Consider the following 18,049-nt stretch of genomic DNA (forward strand, 5'->3'; position numbering starts at 1 on the left):
GATCCCTTTGGGAGTAATCAATTATTTGCGATCATAATATGAATATAAAATTATGAGAGATCAAAATAAAAATTTCTCCCGAATAACCCTGGAAATTCTTTGCTAATTGTATTCTTTCACATATCAACGAAATACTGAAGAATTCGAATAATAAATTTGTGTAAAAAATTGACAACCCAATAGTGCTAATAAATCTCCAAGGTCAGCTTAAGAAAATGAAGAAAAAAAAAGATTTTTGTTGCTACTAATGCGAGAAGGATATGCAGTAGCAGACCCAAGAGAGTTCTGCCACTCACTCCATTATGTCTCAGGGATCTTAACATCTGGCGACAGTGTGTCGTCCAGTTCCGGTTTGTGAGTCTCAATGTGGATCTGAACATTTTCCTTTTACCCCCCTCAAAAGAAAACACCCGCCTTCAGTTCCCTTTCCTTTTCCTGTTATGTGGTTGTTTTTTGTGCGAAAAAAAAATTAAATTCTTTTAAATATGTAAGAAAAGAAATATATGGATTCACTGGATGATCAATAACATTAGGAGTCAATTTTTGTTGTACTGACTGCATTTTATTCAATTAAAAACATTCAACTTTAGTACAATCGTTGTGGTGGTCCCATAGAAGATTTAATGTGCAATGAACGAACGTTTTGCCAATGTTTCTTCAGAAGTGAAACTAGAAAGTTAATTGATAAGTGAACATTTTGGACGAGCTCATCTGGTGTCATCTCAACGTGTCCAACAGCCACAGAAAGACAGAGTACTTTCTTCATTTGGAATTTAATTGTCGCCTTGGCTTCATCTATTTTAGCGAGCATTGACTCCTGGTGGGATAGGAGACCAGGGAATTTGCCGGCTTTGTTCAGTCCTGGACCCAGGAGACGCGGAATTTGCTTGATCAGAGATTCACTGGCGAGAAAGGCGTCGTATTTTTTTGCTGATGACGGCAATCACGAAATCATTAATAATTAGTTGAAAATATGTGGTATTGGAGGGGAGGTGGATAAGATCAATGGGATGGCAAATTAATTATGCTTTACCCAGCTTCTTGACTAGTTTCTTGCTCTTATTCAACTTCTTGAGGGCCTCTACATCCATAAATGGCACGTTATTGGCCTTTGCCTCGTCACAATGCTGCTGATCACCGAGGATACAGACCTGCATTTTTGGTCTGGGGATGTTCTTGAGTCTAAGTAAATTAATTTATGCAATAGAACAATTTGAATTCAACTGAGATAAAGTGCAACAAAAACAAAATGAAAAATGACCCCCCAGATGTAACTAGATAAACTTTTTCATGTGCTGAAATACTTTCTTCGTCTAGCACAATCCACAGCCAAAAAATTCAGCCTTGCCAATAACATTTTTATATATTTATAGAAAATTAACCTCAAACTCAACCCGAAATTACCAAATGTCATTTTGGTACTGTGATATTCTAAAGTCAGCATAAGTTTTAACATCGGGTATAACCCGAAGTCTCCCCTCCCTTCTCCCTTCATGTGGGTAACGCGGTAATATCCTGAAATTACGCATGCGCGAAGAAGGGAGGGGGGAGACTTCGGGTTATACCCGATGTTAAAACTTACGCTGACTTTAGTATATTAAAGTTTATTATTAACTCGTTGCCAATTACACTTGAATTTGTCACGAATCCCAGCTCTCAGTATTCAGTAAATATTCTCATCACTGATAATTCAAATAATACATGCTTATAATATACATCATTGAGCAAGTTTCCGGAAATGATTTCATGATTATTTTTGGATGAAGAAAAACTTACCCTCAGGATTCCATGATCCTGCCATGATTTATAATAGTCAATAAAATAACTGTAAAATAGCCACCCCAATATTTAAGACCCTGAAAAGGGTCCGCCGAGTGAAGCTCGGCTCCCTGACGTGTCATGAGGCGATCCTCGCGATTTCACGAATGCAGAAAAATTTTGATCCAAACAAATATGCATTTGCCGATTGATTGTTCGTCAGACATTCGGTATCGCAAAGAGCCCTCATTGTCAGGTAAAAACGTACTTGACGGTGCCCGAAAAACGCTTATCCTTCTGGGGATCATAATTCTTCAGGCCAATCTGCAGCTCGACTGTCTCGAGAAATTTTCTCTTCTTTTCTTGAGAATTCTGGATTACTGCATTCACACACTCGTAAAGGGTGTCGCGTGATACTTTGGACCTAAGAAATGGAATAGTTCTTTATAGATTCCATTAAGTCATTGGTACATAAAGTGAAGAATAATTTGCGCAGATAGAACTTTTGGAATTTTTTAAGCACAGTATGCTCGATTATCCAGAGTGATTATACAATTTTATAATTGAAAATTACTTACGTCATGTTACCGGGATAAAGGCACAGACCGAAAAGCCACCAATCTGGACAAAAATGGCCTTAAAAATGACGACATTCAATCGTCATTGTCAATCCCTTCCTTTTCGACAACAGCTATGTAGGAACTCTAAAGCATTAGGTTTCTCCGACGAACGGATTGTTTCCTTCCAAAATAAAGTTTGACGTATGACCTTCCAGCGCGTTATAAAAACATTTGTCATCGATTGAAGAAAAAAATCTGAATTTGTCAACCAGTCATCAAATATCATTAATAAAGAGTGAGTACGATTAATTATGTTCATGAAATCATGCCTAAATATTGGGAGATCATTGAATGATGATGATTGAGGTTAGATAAGTTATGAGACTGTTATTGGAACTGATGACAACCCAGATGACTCATTCTCTCAATTGTGGATGAGCTGAGAAATTTCATAATTATTAAATCCTCTCAATAATGCTTAACCACTGGCAGAAAATATTGGCTGATGATTTTTTTTCAACTCAAGCGGGTATATGTCTGTTTTAGCTTTTGAAATTTTGAAGTTTACATTCAAAAGAAAATGGAGTGGCTGTTTGGCAAACGAGTTACCCCTGAAGAAATGCTCAGGAAAAATCAAAGGGCTCTGAATAAAGCCATGAGAGACCTAGACAGGGAGAGAGCCAGGATGGAACAACAAGAGAAGAAAATCATTATGGATATTAAAAAAATGGCGAAGGATGGACAAATGGTAATCACAAAAGAATAGCAAAGAATAAAAATGCTAAATTAATAATCCCACTGGATTAATATATTGTATTGTATCAGGATGCCGTGAAAATCATGGCGAAGGATCTTGTGAGAACACGCCGATATGTCAAGAAGTTCATGCTGATGAAGGCAAATATTCAGGCAGTGTCCTTGAAAATTCAGACCTTGAGATCTCAGAACGCGATGGCTGGAGCGATGAAGGGCGTCACCAAAGCCATGCAGAGTATGAATAAGTAAGTTTTGTCAATATCAATGAAGACGAATGGCTTAATTATTTATTTGTTTTTTTTTTCAGGCAACTTAATTTACCCCAGATTCAGAAAATCCTTCAGGAATTCGAGAAGCAATCTGAAATAATGGATATGAAGGAGGAGATTATGAATGATGCTATTGACGATGCAATGGAGGATGAGGGAGACGAAGAGGAGAGGTAAGAATGAATTATTACATCCTGAAAATAACACGGAAAATGTTAAAAATCATTATTCCAATTTGATTAATTCCAGCGATGCAGTTGTTTCCCAAGTACTTGATGAGCTAGGCCTCCAGTTGACAGACCAGTTATCAGGATTACCTCAAGCTGGCGGATCTCTGAGTGTAACCGGTGGTAAACAGGCAGTGCCAGCAGGTGCTGCGGCTGCTGGGGGAGGTGGAGAAGATGGTAACCTCGTGGACGCTGATGCTGACCTTCAAGCTAGGCTGGAAAACCTCCGAAGGGAATGAATATAACTCGCTCCCAAAATTTTCCTGTTCCAAAGAACGCGTGGACGTTGTATCGAGGAATGGTGAATTGGTAGTACAGTTTTACTTTTCCAATGAATGTGATAAGTAACGAGAAACATAAGGGTAGAGACTGAACAAGTTTCTCCAGGAGAAATTGTTGTTCATCCAGGGAATTAAATATTACAGTTGTAAATTCTAGAACAGCTTGAATTTAAAGGCTTCTGAAAACACACGGTTGTGTACAGGAGAGCACTGCAGGGCTCGTTATTAACTTTTTTCTCATTTAAAGAATTGTTGGAGTATTTTTAATTATGATCATTATAAAGAATAACGAACACCATAGCTTTTTATATTATTGATTGATGATTGACGCTGAAGTTCAAATACAATATTAATCACTAATGTTAATTCATTGAGGTTGTTAATTTTGTCTACTCTGGAAGAGGTGTTCAATGGTGAAGTGGTGGAATGTAACACAACAATAAATACGTCACATGCGTAGTATAAGTTCTGATAATTGATGAATTTATACTGTTGGAAATTTTTATCTGAAAATTATCTGTCAATACTGAATCGCTCTGTAACATTTCACCTCTTCACGCATAAATAAATGTCAAATGATCTACCACCAACTATATCTCCCAAATCCCTCTGAACCAGTAAATTTGTTTAAATATTTTTATTTACCTTATGTTCTTCAAGCACTAAACAACTGGGAAACGCGTTTTTTTCGTATCTTACAAAATTTCGTGGGACCTCTCGATTAATCACATAAGTGTACATATTGTCAGTATCTTTAAACAGATTTCTCCTTTACTTAAGAATCATCTTTGTTAATTTATGAAGCCAAGTGGTCCAAGTATATTTGTCAGAAAAATGTTGCTAATGCTCGATCTTCCTGACAATTGACTTAAACGAGCTTCACGCCATGACTTTTCGTCAAACTCAGTGTTATTCCTTACTTGGATTATTCCTCTTATAATTAGATTACTTGGTAAGAATGAATTGCAGGCGCCGGGGCTAGAATAATTATGTTTTTTTTTTTAAAGTAATTTTTCATTGTCGCTTTCGCTTCAATCATTTTTGTTACGATCTAATAATGCAATAGTAGCAGTTGTTTTTTTCCTCTTCCGAGCGTCGTTACAACATTGAGCTTTTTAAACATTTTTCATTTCATTCCCAATACTGAATTATTTATATGTTTTATTACATGGGTTCGATTCCTAAGATCAGAGTATTTCGCTAGGGATGGATTCGCATTTTTCTAAAATTTATTTTATGTATATATATTTTTTTGTAGTTTTTTCCTTTAGATTTTTGGTAAACACGCTTTTGAATTTAGTTCTTTTTATATTCTTGTCTACTCATAGAAAATTTCTACGAAGTCTTGACATTATTTTTGGTTTAATTTAATCGTCTTATTTTTCTTCTCTCTTTTTCTCAGCTCTCGTTATTCAATATTTTATTTATTTTTACTGCTCTTTTAATTAGTGTACAAACTAATTTTGGATTGTACGAAATTTCTATTGGCTTTTTTTTTTTCATTGAGATTTCTAATTTAGCTTAAGGTGGTTCCCTTTATCATACATTTATTTACCATTATTACAATTCGAAATCAATTACTTAATCATGAAAATTAATTGAATTATTGCTGAAGAGTTTCCTCTAGATTATTTTGATAACGTCATGAATTATCATTTTGCGTAAAAACATGTGAAATTTTACAACTGAATTAACAAAAGGATTTTATCAAAATGAAGAAAAGTGATTAATAAAAAATAACGATAAAAAAGTGAAGTTAATGCGTGGGCCGATTAAGAAAACTACTTGACTTAAAAATATCACAATCTTTTAATTAGAAATTCTTGTATTCATTGAATTCACTCGTAACTTTAATCCGACTTCGCCCTACTCAAAATCCGAGAAAAAAGAAACCACTGGAGAACTTAATATTTAAGATACAAATTCGTAAATTTGTTAGTTCATTATACCCTGACGTAATATCATCAATTATTTTCACCCTTTGAACGTCGAATCATTTCGATAATATTGTGGAGATATTTTCATCATCACCGAAACTACCAACAACCCTTGTATGTACAGAGAGGAAGTGCTCAGGCCTTTTTTGCTTATCTCCATTGGATAATATTATCTGGATATGGTACAATATCTCTAAAATATTCCCAATAAGAAAGAAAAAAAAACAGATAGGTCTCATGCATTCTGATGTGGATATGGCTCATTGGAGGGAAACTTCCTGTTGTAATCCTCATGTACCTCGTGCTAATATACATGTTCTCATTTATTTTGGTTTTTGGTCAAGCGTCTTAGATAAATAAATACTAATCTCTAGGCTACAGAAGGTATTTTGATAAAACAAAGTATCTAATGGTCTGTGCGCTTACTTGGGAAATAGTTTATGATACATATTTACATTAATCCCTTAATCAATACTTCTTAGGGAATCATCATACCTCAGGTCGTTCAAATGACGAGTGGTGAATTACGATGGGTTAAAATCGAATTTTTTGGAATTCTTCTCTCATCTTGGAAATGAGGAAATTCGGCTAGACTTTTCTTGCCATGCGAATATTCCCGAGAGCGTGACACTAGCGAAAATAATTTCCACCAAATCATTTTCTTTGAGTCTCGCCCCCGACTAAATTATCACTACGACAAATCGATATTCAACTCTGAAAAAATTGTCTCAACCCATCCCATTGCATCACATCACCATTGAATTTCTCACGCGGTCCCTGACGAGATCTATTTTTACAGAATAAAAAAATTCATATACTCGGCAAATTGAATCCAAGAGTCAAATAGTCCAGACTTGAACTTTTTCAGCAACAATACACCAGCTAGCATGATCGTAGTACGAAGATATAATGTGAAGATTCTCAACGTATTTATTGATAAGAGCATCAAGTTCCCCCTCTCTGAAGACGTGGTAGTATTGGTGATAAGTGATAGCCCCACCTCCACGATCAGATGGCAGAGACTCCTGAGAGGATGAGCCAGAGAGATTGGTGGACCTGATTGACTCGTACTTTTCACCAGGTATCTCCTCCGAAGCCGATCGTTTGGTATACTGATACTTTCTCCTTTCCTTCAGACTCTTGTAACCGACATTGGATGTCAGTGAGGTTGTGGAACCACAACAAAATCTCCGGGTGGCGGTTGAGTCATCGCTCAGACTTACTGTATTCTCGATCGAATCCCCAATGTCACTGGACTCAACAGATCCCCCAAACCTCATGTAAGACTTATCCCCCTTGCATTGCTCCCCAGATTGTGCTGTTCCAGAGCTGCCGAAGACATTGTTCGTACTAGTCGTAGGCTCTTCGACTTCACCTGTATTCGACACCATCACGAAGTCCATGGTCTCTTCGGAGGTGCTTCGACACAGGGAATGTGACTCCGGAATTTTTGTTGGGGTCGAGTGAATGGGACTCAACTTATTGTCATATTCAGAGAAGTCTGTGTCACCTGTTGAACCTTTCAACCAAGCTATCGTGTTGTCCACCAGCTCGCTGTACTTGCTATTCGTCAGACTGGATAATTTTGAAGATGAGTCCTTCCTATACGTGGGAGTAGAGAGGACTGAGGTGTAGGCGTTTGTGTCTGAACTTCTCCTTGTTACATCCATATTAGTGGCTTTCTTCGCATCCAAATCGTTGTTGAATTCTAGACGTGTCTTCTGACAGTACTGATCAATGTCGTGGATAAGGTTCTCCGATAATTTCCCGGTAAAATCGATCAGGTGCCTTCTGCACTCCTCGTTCCACGTGCTATCCTCGGGGGACAGTTTTCCAGTTTCTTGGAGATGGTTCCTCACATGCCCGACTTTTGTCTGAGTAAGGGATTTCTGGGTGGAGGGGCTGTCGGCCGCGCGAGAGTCCTCGGAGTGTAAACCGATCACTCGAACAACTGCATCCTCCAGGGAATTCGCCACGTTGGCAGCGGCTTCGAGAAGACGCAGGGATTGAGATGATGAGGAGATTTCCGCTATGAGAGGGCTCGTCGTCTCCTCGGTGGGGGGCGAGGGTTCTGACGTGGAGGTTGTCGAGTCCTTTGAAATCTCAGATTCCTTCGCCTTTAATAATTCTGAAATGGTTTATTATTATAATTAATTCATGGGATGAGATTCTACAGACAAAATATATTCATTGAAAAATTTGGAAAAGTAGAAATATGTGTTCAATAATATAATTGTCGAAAAATAATATAAATATTCCAGGTATATAAAAAACTCATAAAAAAAGTTACCATTTTTAAGAATGAATCTCTCATCAGAAATGACACTAATAACCGATCCCGCTGATTCCGGTGAAGAAGCCCCACTGGAATCGCTATCAAGATCATCAGTCTCCGGATTGAATAACTCGAGTGACAGTAACCTAGGCAATGTTCGTGCGACAGACTCTAGCCTTCCAGATGTAGCAGTTGATGCACGTCTCACCAGAGGAAACGCCGGTTTCGCACATCTAGTAGCAAATCCAGGTTTCTGCCTGAGTAACTCCTTGATCTGATTCAACCTGAACTTTCTACTGTCATCGTCGTTGATGGATTCGTTGCTAGAGTGTTCAGGTGCCTCTTCGGTGTCCGTTAAGAGGGGCATTGAGTCCCCGATGGTAGTAGGATCATCCTCATCGACCGTCGTGGACATTGATCGATAGCCTCCAAGCACACAGAGACTCGGTGTTTTGCTTGGAACAGCTTCGTCCTCCTTAGCCTGTATCTTTGGTGCTTCTGTCTTCTTTTTAGTTTTTATCTTCGATGTTTCAATAGCAGGCATTTCTTGCTCGAGAGTTTCACCTTCATTCCACTTGATTTTTGGAAGCTTTTCACCTCCGGTTGCATCCACTTTTTCAATAATAACTGTAGGGCAATGTTTATCTCTTGTTAAAAATTTATCAAAACTGGGAAGAACCGAGGTACTCTCACTCTTGACGTCGCCAGATGCTTGAGAAGATTCAGGTTTGTTTATAGAGACCTTATCGAAGCTGCACGAAATCGGATTATTTTGATAATTCGATCCAAAAAATGGTCTTGCGTTGGCAGAATTCACGGTCCTCGGTGATAATCCTGGGGGACTCGGTGGAGGTAAGGACTTACTCGTTGCTGGAAATTGTTTCAATAGAGGAGACCTCGAAATGAGCTTGAACCGGGGAACGTGGAGTTCTGGAGGATGCTTCACTCTGGGTGATGGTGGAGCTGATGTTGCTCTCAACTGGTAACCGCTGGGAGTTGCTCCCATGACATCAATGAGGGGTGGTGCCTCCTGCTTTGGCACGTATATAACAGAGGCACAGCTGTCTTCTGAATCAACACTCGTGTCGCTTTGCAAACTACTGTCTTTTGACGAATCAGAGCCATCTTCCTTCGAGAGTCGCCTCTCGATTGTGTCGGATTCTTTTTTTACGCTGGGAGCAGCCTGGACATTTTTCTCGATCAATTTATTCTTCATAGCTTCTGCGTTCGTCTCGGACTCTTCGGGATTTGACTCTGATGATTTCCAGCTCTGCAGCATTTTTACAAAGCCATTTTTTATGGACAGGGTTGTCACCTTCTCCATGCTCGTTGTTGACTGCTTCAGACGACTCGTAAGGCCACTTTTCAGGAGTTGAAATCGTCGACTTGCTGTAGTTGATGACAGAGAGTCACGGAGGTGTTCGAGCGTTGGATGCTTGCAAATTATTTCTTCGTTCAGTGATGCTTGTTTCATTATGTTACCACGTACACGTTCACGCTCCATCAGTCGTTCCATAGACATCAATTCCTCGTTCATTGAACTTTGTTTGTGGACGTTCGGGCGCTTAATGGATAGTGTTGAGGGTTGCTGAAAATAAAATGCATTACATAATTAATTAAATCTTTACATAGATAATAAAAAGTGTACGAGGTAAACATAAGATAATAATTACATTCGATGGTAATTCTGGAAGATCCTTGACAAGTTCTTGTATGGCAGTGTTCTCAGGGACTTCCAGACAGGTATCGTCCACCAGATGGGTCTTTTGTTTGACTAAGCGTGGCTTGTACGGGGCAAGTGGTGGGATTTCTGACTGTTCCTCTACATTTAGTTCTAGTGTCACTGTCGAGCATAATCCTGGAATACTGGATCGCGATCGCACGAGGTCAAGGCGCTGAGTCTCGAGGATATCGCCTAGGCTCTTTGACTTCATGCTCAGAGTATCTGTTGGTTTAGTGATTGTGGGATCATCGTCTTCGAGACGACGTAATTCGATGGGAATGTCGTCGGCGTCTGCACACTCGTCGGACTCGAAAATGTGATGACGATTTTTACAGCTTCCATTTTGGAAACCCTCTAGAAACCAGGGTCGGCTGCCCGAACCTCGTTTACCTCCGGCCAATTTCTAAAATATTGAAATTAAATGGAAAAATTGAAAAAAACAATTATTCTAAATTTTTAATCTCTCAACAATTTCATTGAATGGAAAAACATGATCTAGTGTCCAGGAATCTGTAAAGCTCCGTCGCTCAATAATCTAATATTTTACCTGAAGAGCACGACGTAAGAAGCTGTAACACGTTTCATTGGGGCTGGATAAACTGCTAGTGGATGGTGAGGGACTGAATAGTGGATCAATCCAATAACTTCTACTCCTACATTTCTGTCGATCGGTTGATTTTTTGTTCGATCGCAGCACACACTTGGGTGAATTATCCCTGCGTGACTGGTTGGAACAGGGCACACCAGATACTCCACAGTGGCAGGAGGAGTTCAGGCAATAGGCTTTAGGCCACGGCACCAGGACATCCTGGGATTCGAATTTTCTGTGACGCTGCTCCATTGCCCATACTGATATCACGAGTTTGCCACCAATTCTCAGCACTCGAGCGAGCTCTTTGAGGGCATTTACACGTCTCTCTGTCGTTGCAAAGTGGTGGACAACAGCTATTGAGAGAACTGCATCGAAACTCTCGTCGCGGAATGGCAACGAGAGATTGTCGCATATTAGGACCTCGTTCTCCTTCTCCCTGGCTATGTCGGTTAAACGCTTGCATCTGTCACCACCGATTTTGAAGATGTTGTTGTTGACACTGAGGTACTTTCCATTTCCGCAGCCTAAATGTTTGTTTTTTTTTTCCAGAAATGGAAAATGTTTGATTATAGTTCAACGAAAATTGAAAAATATGAAAAAAAAGAAAAAACCGAAATGAGATTGAGTTATTAGTCATTACTTTGTCCATTCATTATGATGAAATGCCCGGAAAAATGATTGGATACAAGGAAAAATGTGTTTCGGAGAATAGAGTAATTATCCTTCGAGCTGAAGCAATATCGAATGGAAAGTAATGATATCCTTAATGGGCCAGCTAGTACATTTGAGTGTTATGGACGCGCATCGCCAGAGCGAATCGATTTCTTTGTGAGGAAAATTCGAATGCCAGTGTAATCTTCCCATGCACCCCGCGGGAACGCCTCTCTTTCTTTTTCAATGCCCCTCTTCTATTATTTTTTTTCTTCTATCTTTTTTTCCCATCTGTATGCATCCGGAGGTCAATTATCGATCCTCTTTTGATGTCGGTGTGGTAATACCCACGAAAAATAAAAAGAAGAAAGGAAAATGGTGCAGTTTTTTTTATCGATGACTTCATACTGGTTTTGGGAAAAATGGAAAATCGAGGGGAAATCACAGAGCTTTAAATATAGGTGGGACTACTGAGAGTTGGACAAGGCCGGTTCAGTTGATTAATGCATATCGGGTGTTTCAGACTTCTCGGATTTATTTAGCGTCATCCATTATCCACATGATTCACTATTGAAACACCAGTCACGAGTAATTTCTCAGAGTAATCGCAAACGAAATATTCTGTGGGACGATCCTACTGAGAATTTTCGTATTTTATAATTATTTGGAGATGAGCATGATATTCTTCGAATGGCATTTAAACTCATTAAATATAGTGTAGTATCATATAATAATACAGTAAATTTACCAATGTCACAGACAAGCGCCCCAGGTTCGAGTTCCTCAAGAAATTTATAGATACGTGGCCAATGTTTGCTCTGTGCGGTCTTCTCGGCGCATTGTTCATAAACCTCGTGGACGTAAGCCTGCTCCAAGGCCATAGACCTAGCCGCCTGCTCTCCGTCGCTCTCAGACATCACTCACCGGTCCAAGGTGGCTCGGCCTCATCCACAAGTGTGGCCAGAGTGCTGAAACATTGAAAGACCCTAAACATAAATCCTCAGGCAATAGTCCCACCTCCCTCTCCGCCCTCATCTACCGTTAATGTACCTCGAGAGCACTTAAAAAAAACAAAAAATGGATCGCACACTCGCCCGAAAAAAAAAACAACAAAGTTGAACTCCGATTTCAGTATAAAGAATTTTTAAAAAACTTCAAACATGAAAATTCCCCGGAAGGCATCCACAGTAGAACAATTGCTGTAGTACTTGTAATATTCGTTTTTCCATACGAATTTTTTCACCGCTCGAGGGTCCATTGTGACACTATCCAACTCTTCTTGATGTCTCCTCCTTCTCTATCTCTCAAGTGCCTCACGTTGTACGCCTGGCACCAGCGTAAAAACTCGACCGAATCTTCATCCCGGACGAAAGTCACAATAGCCCACAGGGTGCAAAGATGTCGAGGAACAGTATCAGATCCACAACTCTCTTCTTATCCATCAATAAATGCCTCTCCTGTATCACTGATTCTGCTCTATTAAATGCCGAATTGCCCTCGAGACTAGGTCACAATATATATTGGCTCACAATATTGTCCTATTTCACAACCAAATAAACTTCAAATTGCTATCCCATTGACCTTGACTAATTAAAGCGAGTTTGAAGACACCTGAAGTAATTAATCATTCAGAATGTCGAGCATTGAAGTACAGTCGACCCCAATTAGTCTTTCCTCACCTTTGATAATACTTCTCCTGCTCGTAAAAACAAGACTCGAGTGGTAATTGAAGATGTGATGTATATGTTTATGTGTTGGCATAACTTTAACAATGAAATGAAGAAAAAGTTATGTCAAATGAATTCAATTGAATTGTTGAAGGGATTTTTGAAATATAGTGTAGATGATGAGGAGATGTGTGAGGGTCCACTAAGGCAAACAGGTGGATGGACCGTTGGGTTTCTCATCAAAGCCCTCCGTGTGCCTTTCAACCCACTCCATCCCTCCTACCTTTTCACATGTACAGCGGAACGATGATGCGTTGTGTCGTTTTGTTGTATGTATATTGTATATTCGGGCCAGCGACTGCGCCCTGAATATATTCAATATATTCCCTTTCACATAACTGGGTTACACTGTGTGCCAGTTTAACTAATTTAACCGCATCCTACCACGTGGAGTCTGATTGAGGAATCCTGGAAGCTTGTGGGGAGCAAATCGAGCCATTTCGAGCTTTACGAATGATCGAATGTTAAAGCTGGGAATTTATTAAAATTTAAAGTCTACTCTACTATAGGCTATTCAATAATATTTCATTTCTGAGTGTTTACCCGAGGATTGAAGAGCATTTCCGGTTTGTTACGAAGAATAAAATATCAGGAAAATCAGTGAGAAGAATAGATTGAAAGGTCATCCCACCATAGTTCAGATACTCCTCATTTCCTACCGATAAGTTTGTTATCCGGGGAACACAGCAAGCGGAAAATGTCGTTATCTCAATTTCTCCAGAGACGCCTCGATGCTTAATTCAATCGATTGATTAAATTTTCATAGCTGTCACTGAAGATTGAAACGGTGCTAGTGTAACTGAAACATTATTCAGCATTCAACTAAAATGCATTTTCCGAAGGTAATTCCACTCCGGTGCATTTATTATAAACTTAACCGTATTAGTTGCGATGGAAGTGAGCTTTTTCAGGGATTTACCCACACTCATTCTGACGAATAAATAAATCACAATGGATGAATCTCAATGCGAGAAAAATTCCCTTTATTGTCGTGTAGATCTATTGAGGATGTCAAGGGGAAATGGATTAAAGAATAAGCCAAAGATCATCCTTGTCGTGTGGTTTTCAAGCACGATGAGACCACCAAGACGTGGGTCAGGGTTGCATGGCATTTTACAGGGTCGGGTGAGTTCTCATTTGCGGTACATTCAAGCGAGAGAAAATTCTAACCCATTTATGTCGAATCCATTGTTTTTTTGATGGGAGTAGGTGGATCGGAAAAATGTGGAATATTGTTCGAGGGATTTAAACTGAATCAATGGCTATCATCACAACTCCTGCAATCCTCCTATTTTTTTCTCTTCCCATTGAAATGGTGATGAACTTTCGGAAAAATGAAATTAGAGCGTGGGCTGCACGTTCTGTTGAGTTTAATCCAATTTTAATGGAATGGAGTTTTTAGATCATATTTCTGGGGCAGAGGGAAGAATGACATTTTCATGAATGATTTTTACTCGACATTTCATATTTTTTCCTCGAAATTGTATAATGCGCAGATCTTTTTGCTAAATTGCACGATTATGTTTTTGTGAAATACGATACAGAAAAGTCTTGAGTTTATTCCCTTTGTCACTCCAATTCTACTGAACTTAATTCAATTGAAACCTAGATGAAAAAAAAAAAAAAGTCTGTAAAAAATGTGGGAACGTCTTACGAAGCCCTCCCAGCGCTGATTGACTCTCCATTTTCATCTGCTCCCCCCATTCATGAAAGGTGATAGGCTTTAACATGGCGTAATCACACCCCAGAAACCCACATTGAATATCATGAATGCATTCGTGTAATTCTGAAGGCCGCAGCGCAACTGCCTTTTTCGACTACTTTTGCCTCCACCTTCATTTGCATCTCCTCCCGATGATGAAGAAAAAAAAATGGAGAGAAAGGAAATCATTTTTTGTTCTTTCTATCTTTATCTAGATTCCTTGAGGAGGATGAAACTCATAGCCATTTTCAGAACCTCTTGAATAAGAATGTTTCTATATATAGAGAGTGGAGTTCGCGTAGATTATATATTTTTTCTTTTGTGAAGATGACGAAATATAAAAAAAATATAAATTACTGGAAACCAATCGATTGCAATAACATTCTGTCATTATTTCGTGGTAGAATGTGCTATGAGGGTTAAACTGATGAACGATGCGCCAAACTTGTGCAAATTTTCAATTCAGGCGGATTAAACTGTTTCTCCAACAACGAGAGGGGTTGCAAAATCTACTCTCACTATTTTCGTAAGAGAGAGAGAAACACGTAATGAAATTCAGCGACTAATTGACAGAATGGGACAAGTCAATTCCCTCCGATGTGTTTTAATGAAAAAACTTTATTTCATTAAACCATGACATTTTCCTAGACGTACATAATTACGAGTGAAAACTCGAAAAAATATCCAGCAGCGTGATTTATCGCACTGCGCCCCGATCCCCATCCCCATCCCCATCGAATTGAAAACAAAATGTCCAAAAGTTGGGATATTGGAGCAATAGTAAAGGCGAAGGTCCTTTCATGATCAAACTTCTCCCTAGCTTGGAAGTGATAACAGATGAGCATTGGAGTACAATGGAGCACAACTGCGCCAGTAGTAACGTACATATGTAGTCAGACACTCACTGAACTTGGAAAAATAGTATCAAAACTCCTCCTTCCCCTCTCCCCTCCTCTCTCCCAGTTGAAAAGTTGAAAAAGTGATAAATAACGCAGGGCATTAATTCCTACACTCACGTGCCCAACGACTCGATACTTTTCCGTCAATATTCACTGGAAAAGGAGAATGAAGGGATTGAAGAAATTTGTGATTTAGCGATGGAAATGGCTTGCGACAATGTCTGATGCAATTTTGGGGTCGATGTGTTGATTATTGAGCGGAGGGGTGAGGGCGGGAGGAAGATGGGAGGGGGCAAGATAGGCAACGTGCCTGGCGCGCGTGAGGGAGGCAGCCATGAATGAAAGTAGCACGTATCGATTTATCCGCAGCCGCCCTAGTTATAATGTACACCAAATAATACTACATTCGATGGGAGGACCGGTAGAATTTCTGATAATTGAAAAAAAAAAAATTGCACAATTGCTTGAGTGTTTCTCAAGATCAGGGAGTAATACGAAATATTCCAAAACGTCAATGAACGACGGTAGTGGAATGAATTGTACTGTACTCTGAAGCGTAGGGGGGATTTAACGCTAATTTCGAAAAATTTTCAATCTTTAGTTGCTCTCTAATTAATAGTGAAATAAAAAAATAAGGGGCTGAGTGGAAAAACAAATTTTTTTCCCCGAACTAAAGGAATAACTAATAATAAAAATTGCCCTGCCCTCAGGAAATCTCCGCAGCAAGGCCATGAATAGCTAACCCCCGCAAAAACCGTAAACAAGTCGCCAAATGAAAAATCGATAAAGCCAAAAGGATAAAAAACAACTCGTCCAACAATTGGAATCATTGTACTCAGTGCCACGTAAGTACATCCATACAATTGTCGCAGGGACACTCGCACTAGTAACAGCATGTACGTGCATCGATAGTTCGGTGGTGAATTCAGACAATGAAAAAAAAAACGTGTAAAAAAAATGGAGAGAAAAGACCAAGTGCAGAGAGGGTGGTGAAGCTCGTCCCCAACGAAACGCATATGGCATAGGTCATCGAGGCAACAGATCAATGGAACGATTGGTTACCTATATACACTCATTTTTAACTCCCCTCTCGCCCCTCCTTGCTGACGCGTTTCCACCGTAGCACCAGCAATACGTCCATCCAAATTCCCCCTCAGCCCTCTCCCACCCCTTCCGCTATTCACCCTCACCACATAAACCAAACGCCCACAATATCCATATCAGTGGGACATGTACACAGATACCCTGAAGATAGAGTTTACTGTTACGAGGAGGAGTTTAGTGTCTCTGCGACGCCATTGCTCATTCATGCTGGATTACTGGGCTCCATGCAGAGCTTGCCGAGGGGGAAAAAAATCGTTGAACATTCCTTTTCCAGATTTAACCGATATTTTTTCCATCCCACATTTAGAAAAACATTAACGAGGCCTTGAACAATTCTTTTCAGAATTTTATTTACTCACAGTGGTCATAATACTGCTGCACCCCTCATTTTTACACTCCAGATGAGGATTTTCTGTGCAAAAAAGACCAGCAGTGCAGAGACACCAGCGATGATATTGTCTCCACCATCTCCATCCTCGAGATTTTTTTTTTTATGATATTTCAAATCAATTGTTTGTTCGGCGCACCACTAAAGCACAAAAAAACATCGAAATAACGGCGAATTATGGGACTTTGATTTTTATGATGTGGGAAAGAACTTTTTGTTCCCTCGGGAAAATTAATTACTGATTGTGTGTACAAAAAAAATTGTCAAATTCTTCAACCGAGACGAAAGCTCACGTTCGCGCGACGTCTAAAGCACTCTGACGGAGCGCAGCTCTGCGGCGGATTTTCGTGGAGGGTGCGTGGGAGGGCGAGAGGGGTGAGTTGAAGTACAGAATGACCGCAGGTGGGGGAGGGTATAAACTATGAATTTGCACGATGTGTGGCGCCATCTTGAATTAAAAGGGTGAGACCACCCGAGGATTTCCATTGGTTCGTGTTATCACAGTAGCCCAGTAGATGAGGAAAAAAGTCTTTCCGATCCACCCTCAGGGCGCTGTTTGACCCGTCTCTCTCTCTCTCTTTCTCGTTCGTTTTTTTTATCCTCACGTCTTTAACATTATTTTCATCATTTGAGGGGAATTAAAATATTGCCTATGGATTTTTATATTCATTTTTTTTCCACTATCTCCATCTTTCCAGCTGCGGAAAATTGGAGGAATTATTATGGACAGGGTGAATGAAATGGATCGTTTAACCCTAGTGGGAAAAATCTTTTTACAGCCATGGAAAATTTTTTGACTCACTCACAGGGGAAAATGTTATTTTTCTCCGACTTTATCAGTTTGTGAATGATTCCATAAGAAATCGTTCCATTCATCGTTCATTGGGAAAAATCCTGAGGAAAGTTGGGAAGGAGTTGCTGAGGGCAACAATGACGACGAAGCATCAATAATAATATTCAATAGCTCAGGGTGGAAAAAGAGGGGCGGGCGTGGAGGGAGTGGGTGGTTGTCTATGATCTGGATGAGTGGGAGGAGTAGGTTTGAATTGGGTGGTTACTACTGCCCAGTTGGCTTGATGACGTAAACGAGAGGGAGCAAGCCGCGCTATTATCCTGGCAGCAGGAACGCCAGTCTGCACCACGTGACGATTTACGTCCTTCCGACGGTGTGTCTATTTTTAGAACGTTTTAAGGGCGCTT

At 39.8% G+C, this 18,049-nt stretch overlaps 3 protein-coding genes across 6 annotated transcripts in view; 1 reads left to right on the forward strand and 2 right to left on the reverse strand.

Annotated features, from left to right (window-relative positions):
* Nucleotides 1–540: 540 nt before the first annotated feature.
* Nucleotides 541–2,472, reverse strand: LOC135163898 (large ribosomal subunit protein uL1). Its single transcript, XM_064123801.1, has 4 exons — nucleotides 2,337–2,472; nucleotides 2,027–2,182; nucleotides 1,034–1,182; nucleotides 541–930 (listed from the first exon to the last, which is right to left on the reverse strand). Exons 1-4 carry the CDS (start codon nucleotides 2,339–2,341, stop codon nucleotides 587–589), a joined length of 654 nt encoding a protein of 217 aa, XP_063979871.1. The 5' UTR covers nucleotides 2,342–2,472; the 3' UTR covers nucleotides 541–586.
* On the forward strand, nucleotides 2,473–4,217 carry LOC135163895 (charged multivesicular body protein 2a). Its single transcript, XM_064123796.1, has 5 exons — nucleotides 2,473–2,613; nucleotides 2,865–3,066; nucleotides 3,144–3,319; nucleotides 3,382–3,516; nucleotides 3,593–4,217. Exons 2-5 carry the CDS (start codon nucleotides 2,899–2,901, stop codon nucleotides 3,807–3,809), a joined length of 696 nt encoding a protein of 231 aa, XP_063979866.1. The 5' UTR covers nucleotides 2,473–2,613; nucleotides 2,865–2,898; the 3' UTR covers nucleotides 3,810–4,217.
* Nucleotides 4,218–4,473: 256 nt separating this feature from the next.
* Nucleotides 4,474–18,049, reverse strand: part of Fid (fire dancer) — a 42,177-nt gene continuing 28,601 nt past the window's right edge. Inside the window, exons 1-6 of one of the 4 annotated variants that reach the window (XM_064123658.1) lie at nucleotides 16,821–17,174; nucleotides 11,778–11,997; nucleotides 10,334–10,902; nucleotides 9,737–10,189; nucleotides 8,079–9,651; nucleotides 4,474–7,916 (exon numbers count right to left, since the gene is read on the reverse strand). In XM_064123658.1, the coding sequence (XP_063979728.1) occupies nucleotides 6,628–7,916; nucleotides 8,079–9,651; nucleotides 9,737–10,189; nucleotides 10,334–10,902; nucleotides 11,778–11,946 (4,053 nt within the window). In that variant the 5' untranslated portion in view covers nucleotides 11,947–11,997; nucleotides 16,821–17,174 and the 3' untranslated portion in view covers nucleotides 4,474–6,627. Of the gene's footprint in view, nucleotides 7,917–8,078; nucleotides 9,652–9,736; nucleotides 10,190–10,333; nucleotides 10,903–11,777; nucleotides 12,016–16,820; nucleotides 17,175–18,049 lie in introns of those variants that run through there. The other 3 variants (XM_064123659.1, XM_064123656.1, XM_064123657.1) reach the window with 3 other exon arrangements.

The sequence above is a fragment of the Diachasmimorpha longicaudata genome, chromosome 6, assembly GCF_034640455.1.
Source record: "Diachasmimorpha longicaudata isolate KC_UGA_2023 chromosome 6, iyDiaLong2, whole genome shotgun sequence".
NCBI classification, from domain to species: Eukaryota; Metazoa; Arthropoda; class Insecta; order Hymenoptera; family Braconidae; genus Diachasmimorpha; species Diachasmimorpha longicaudata.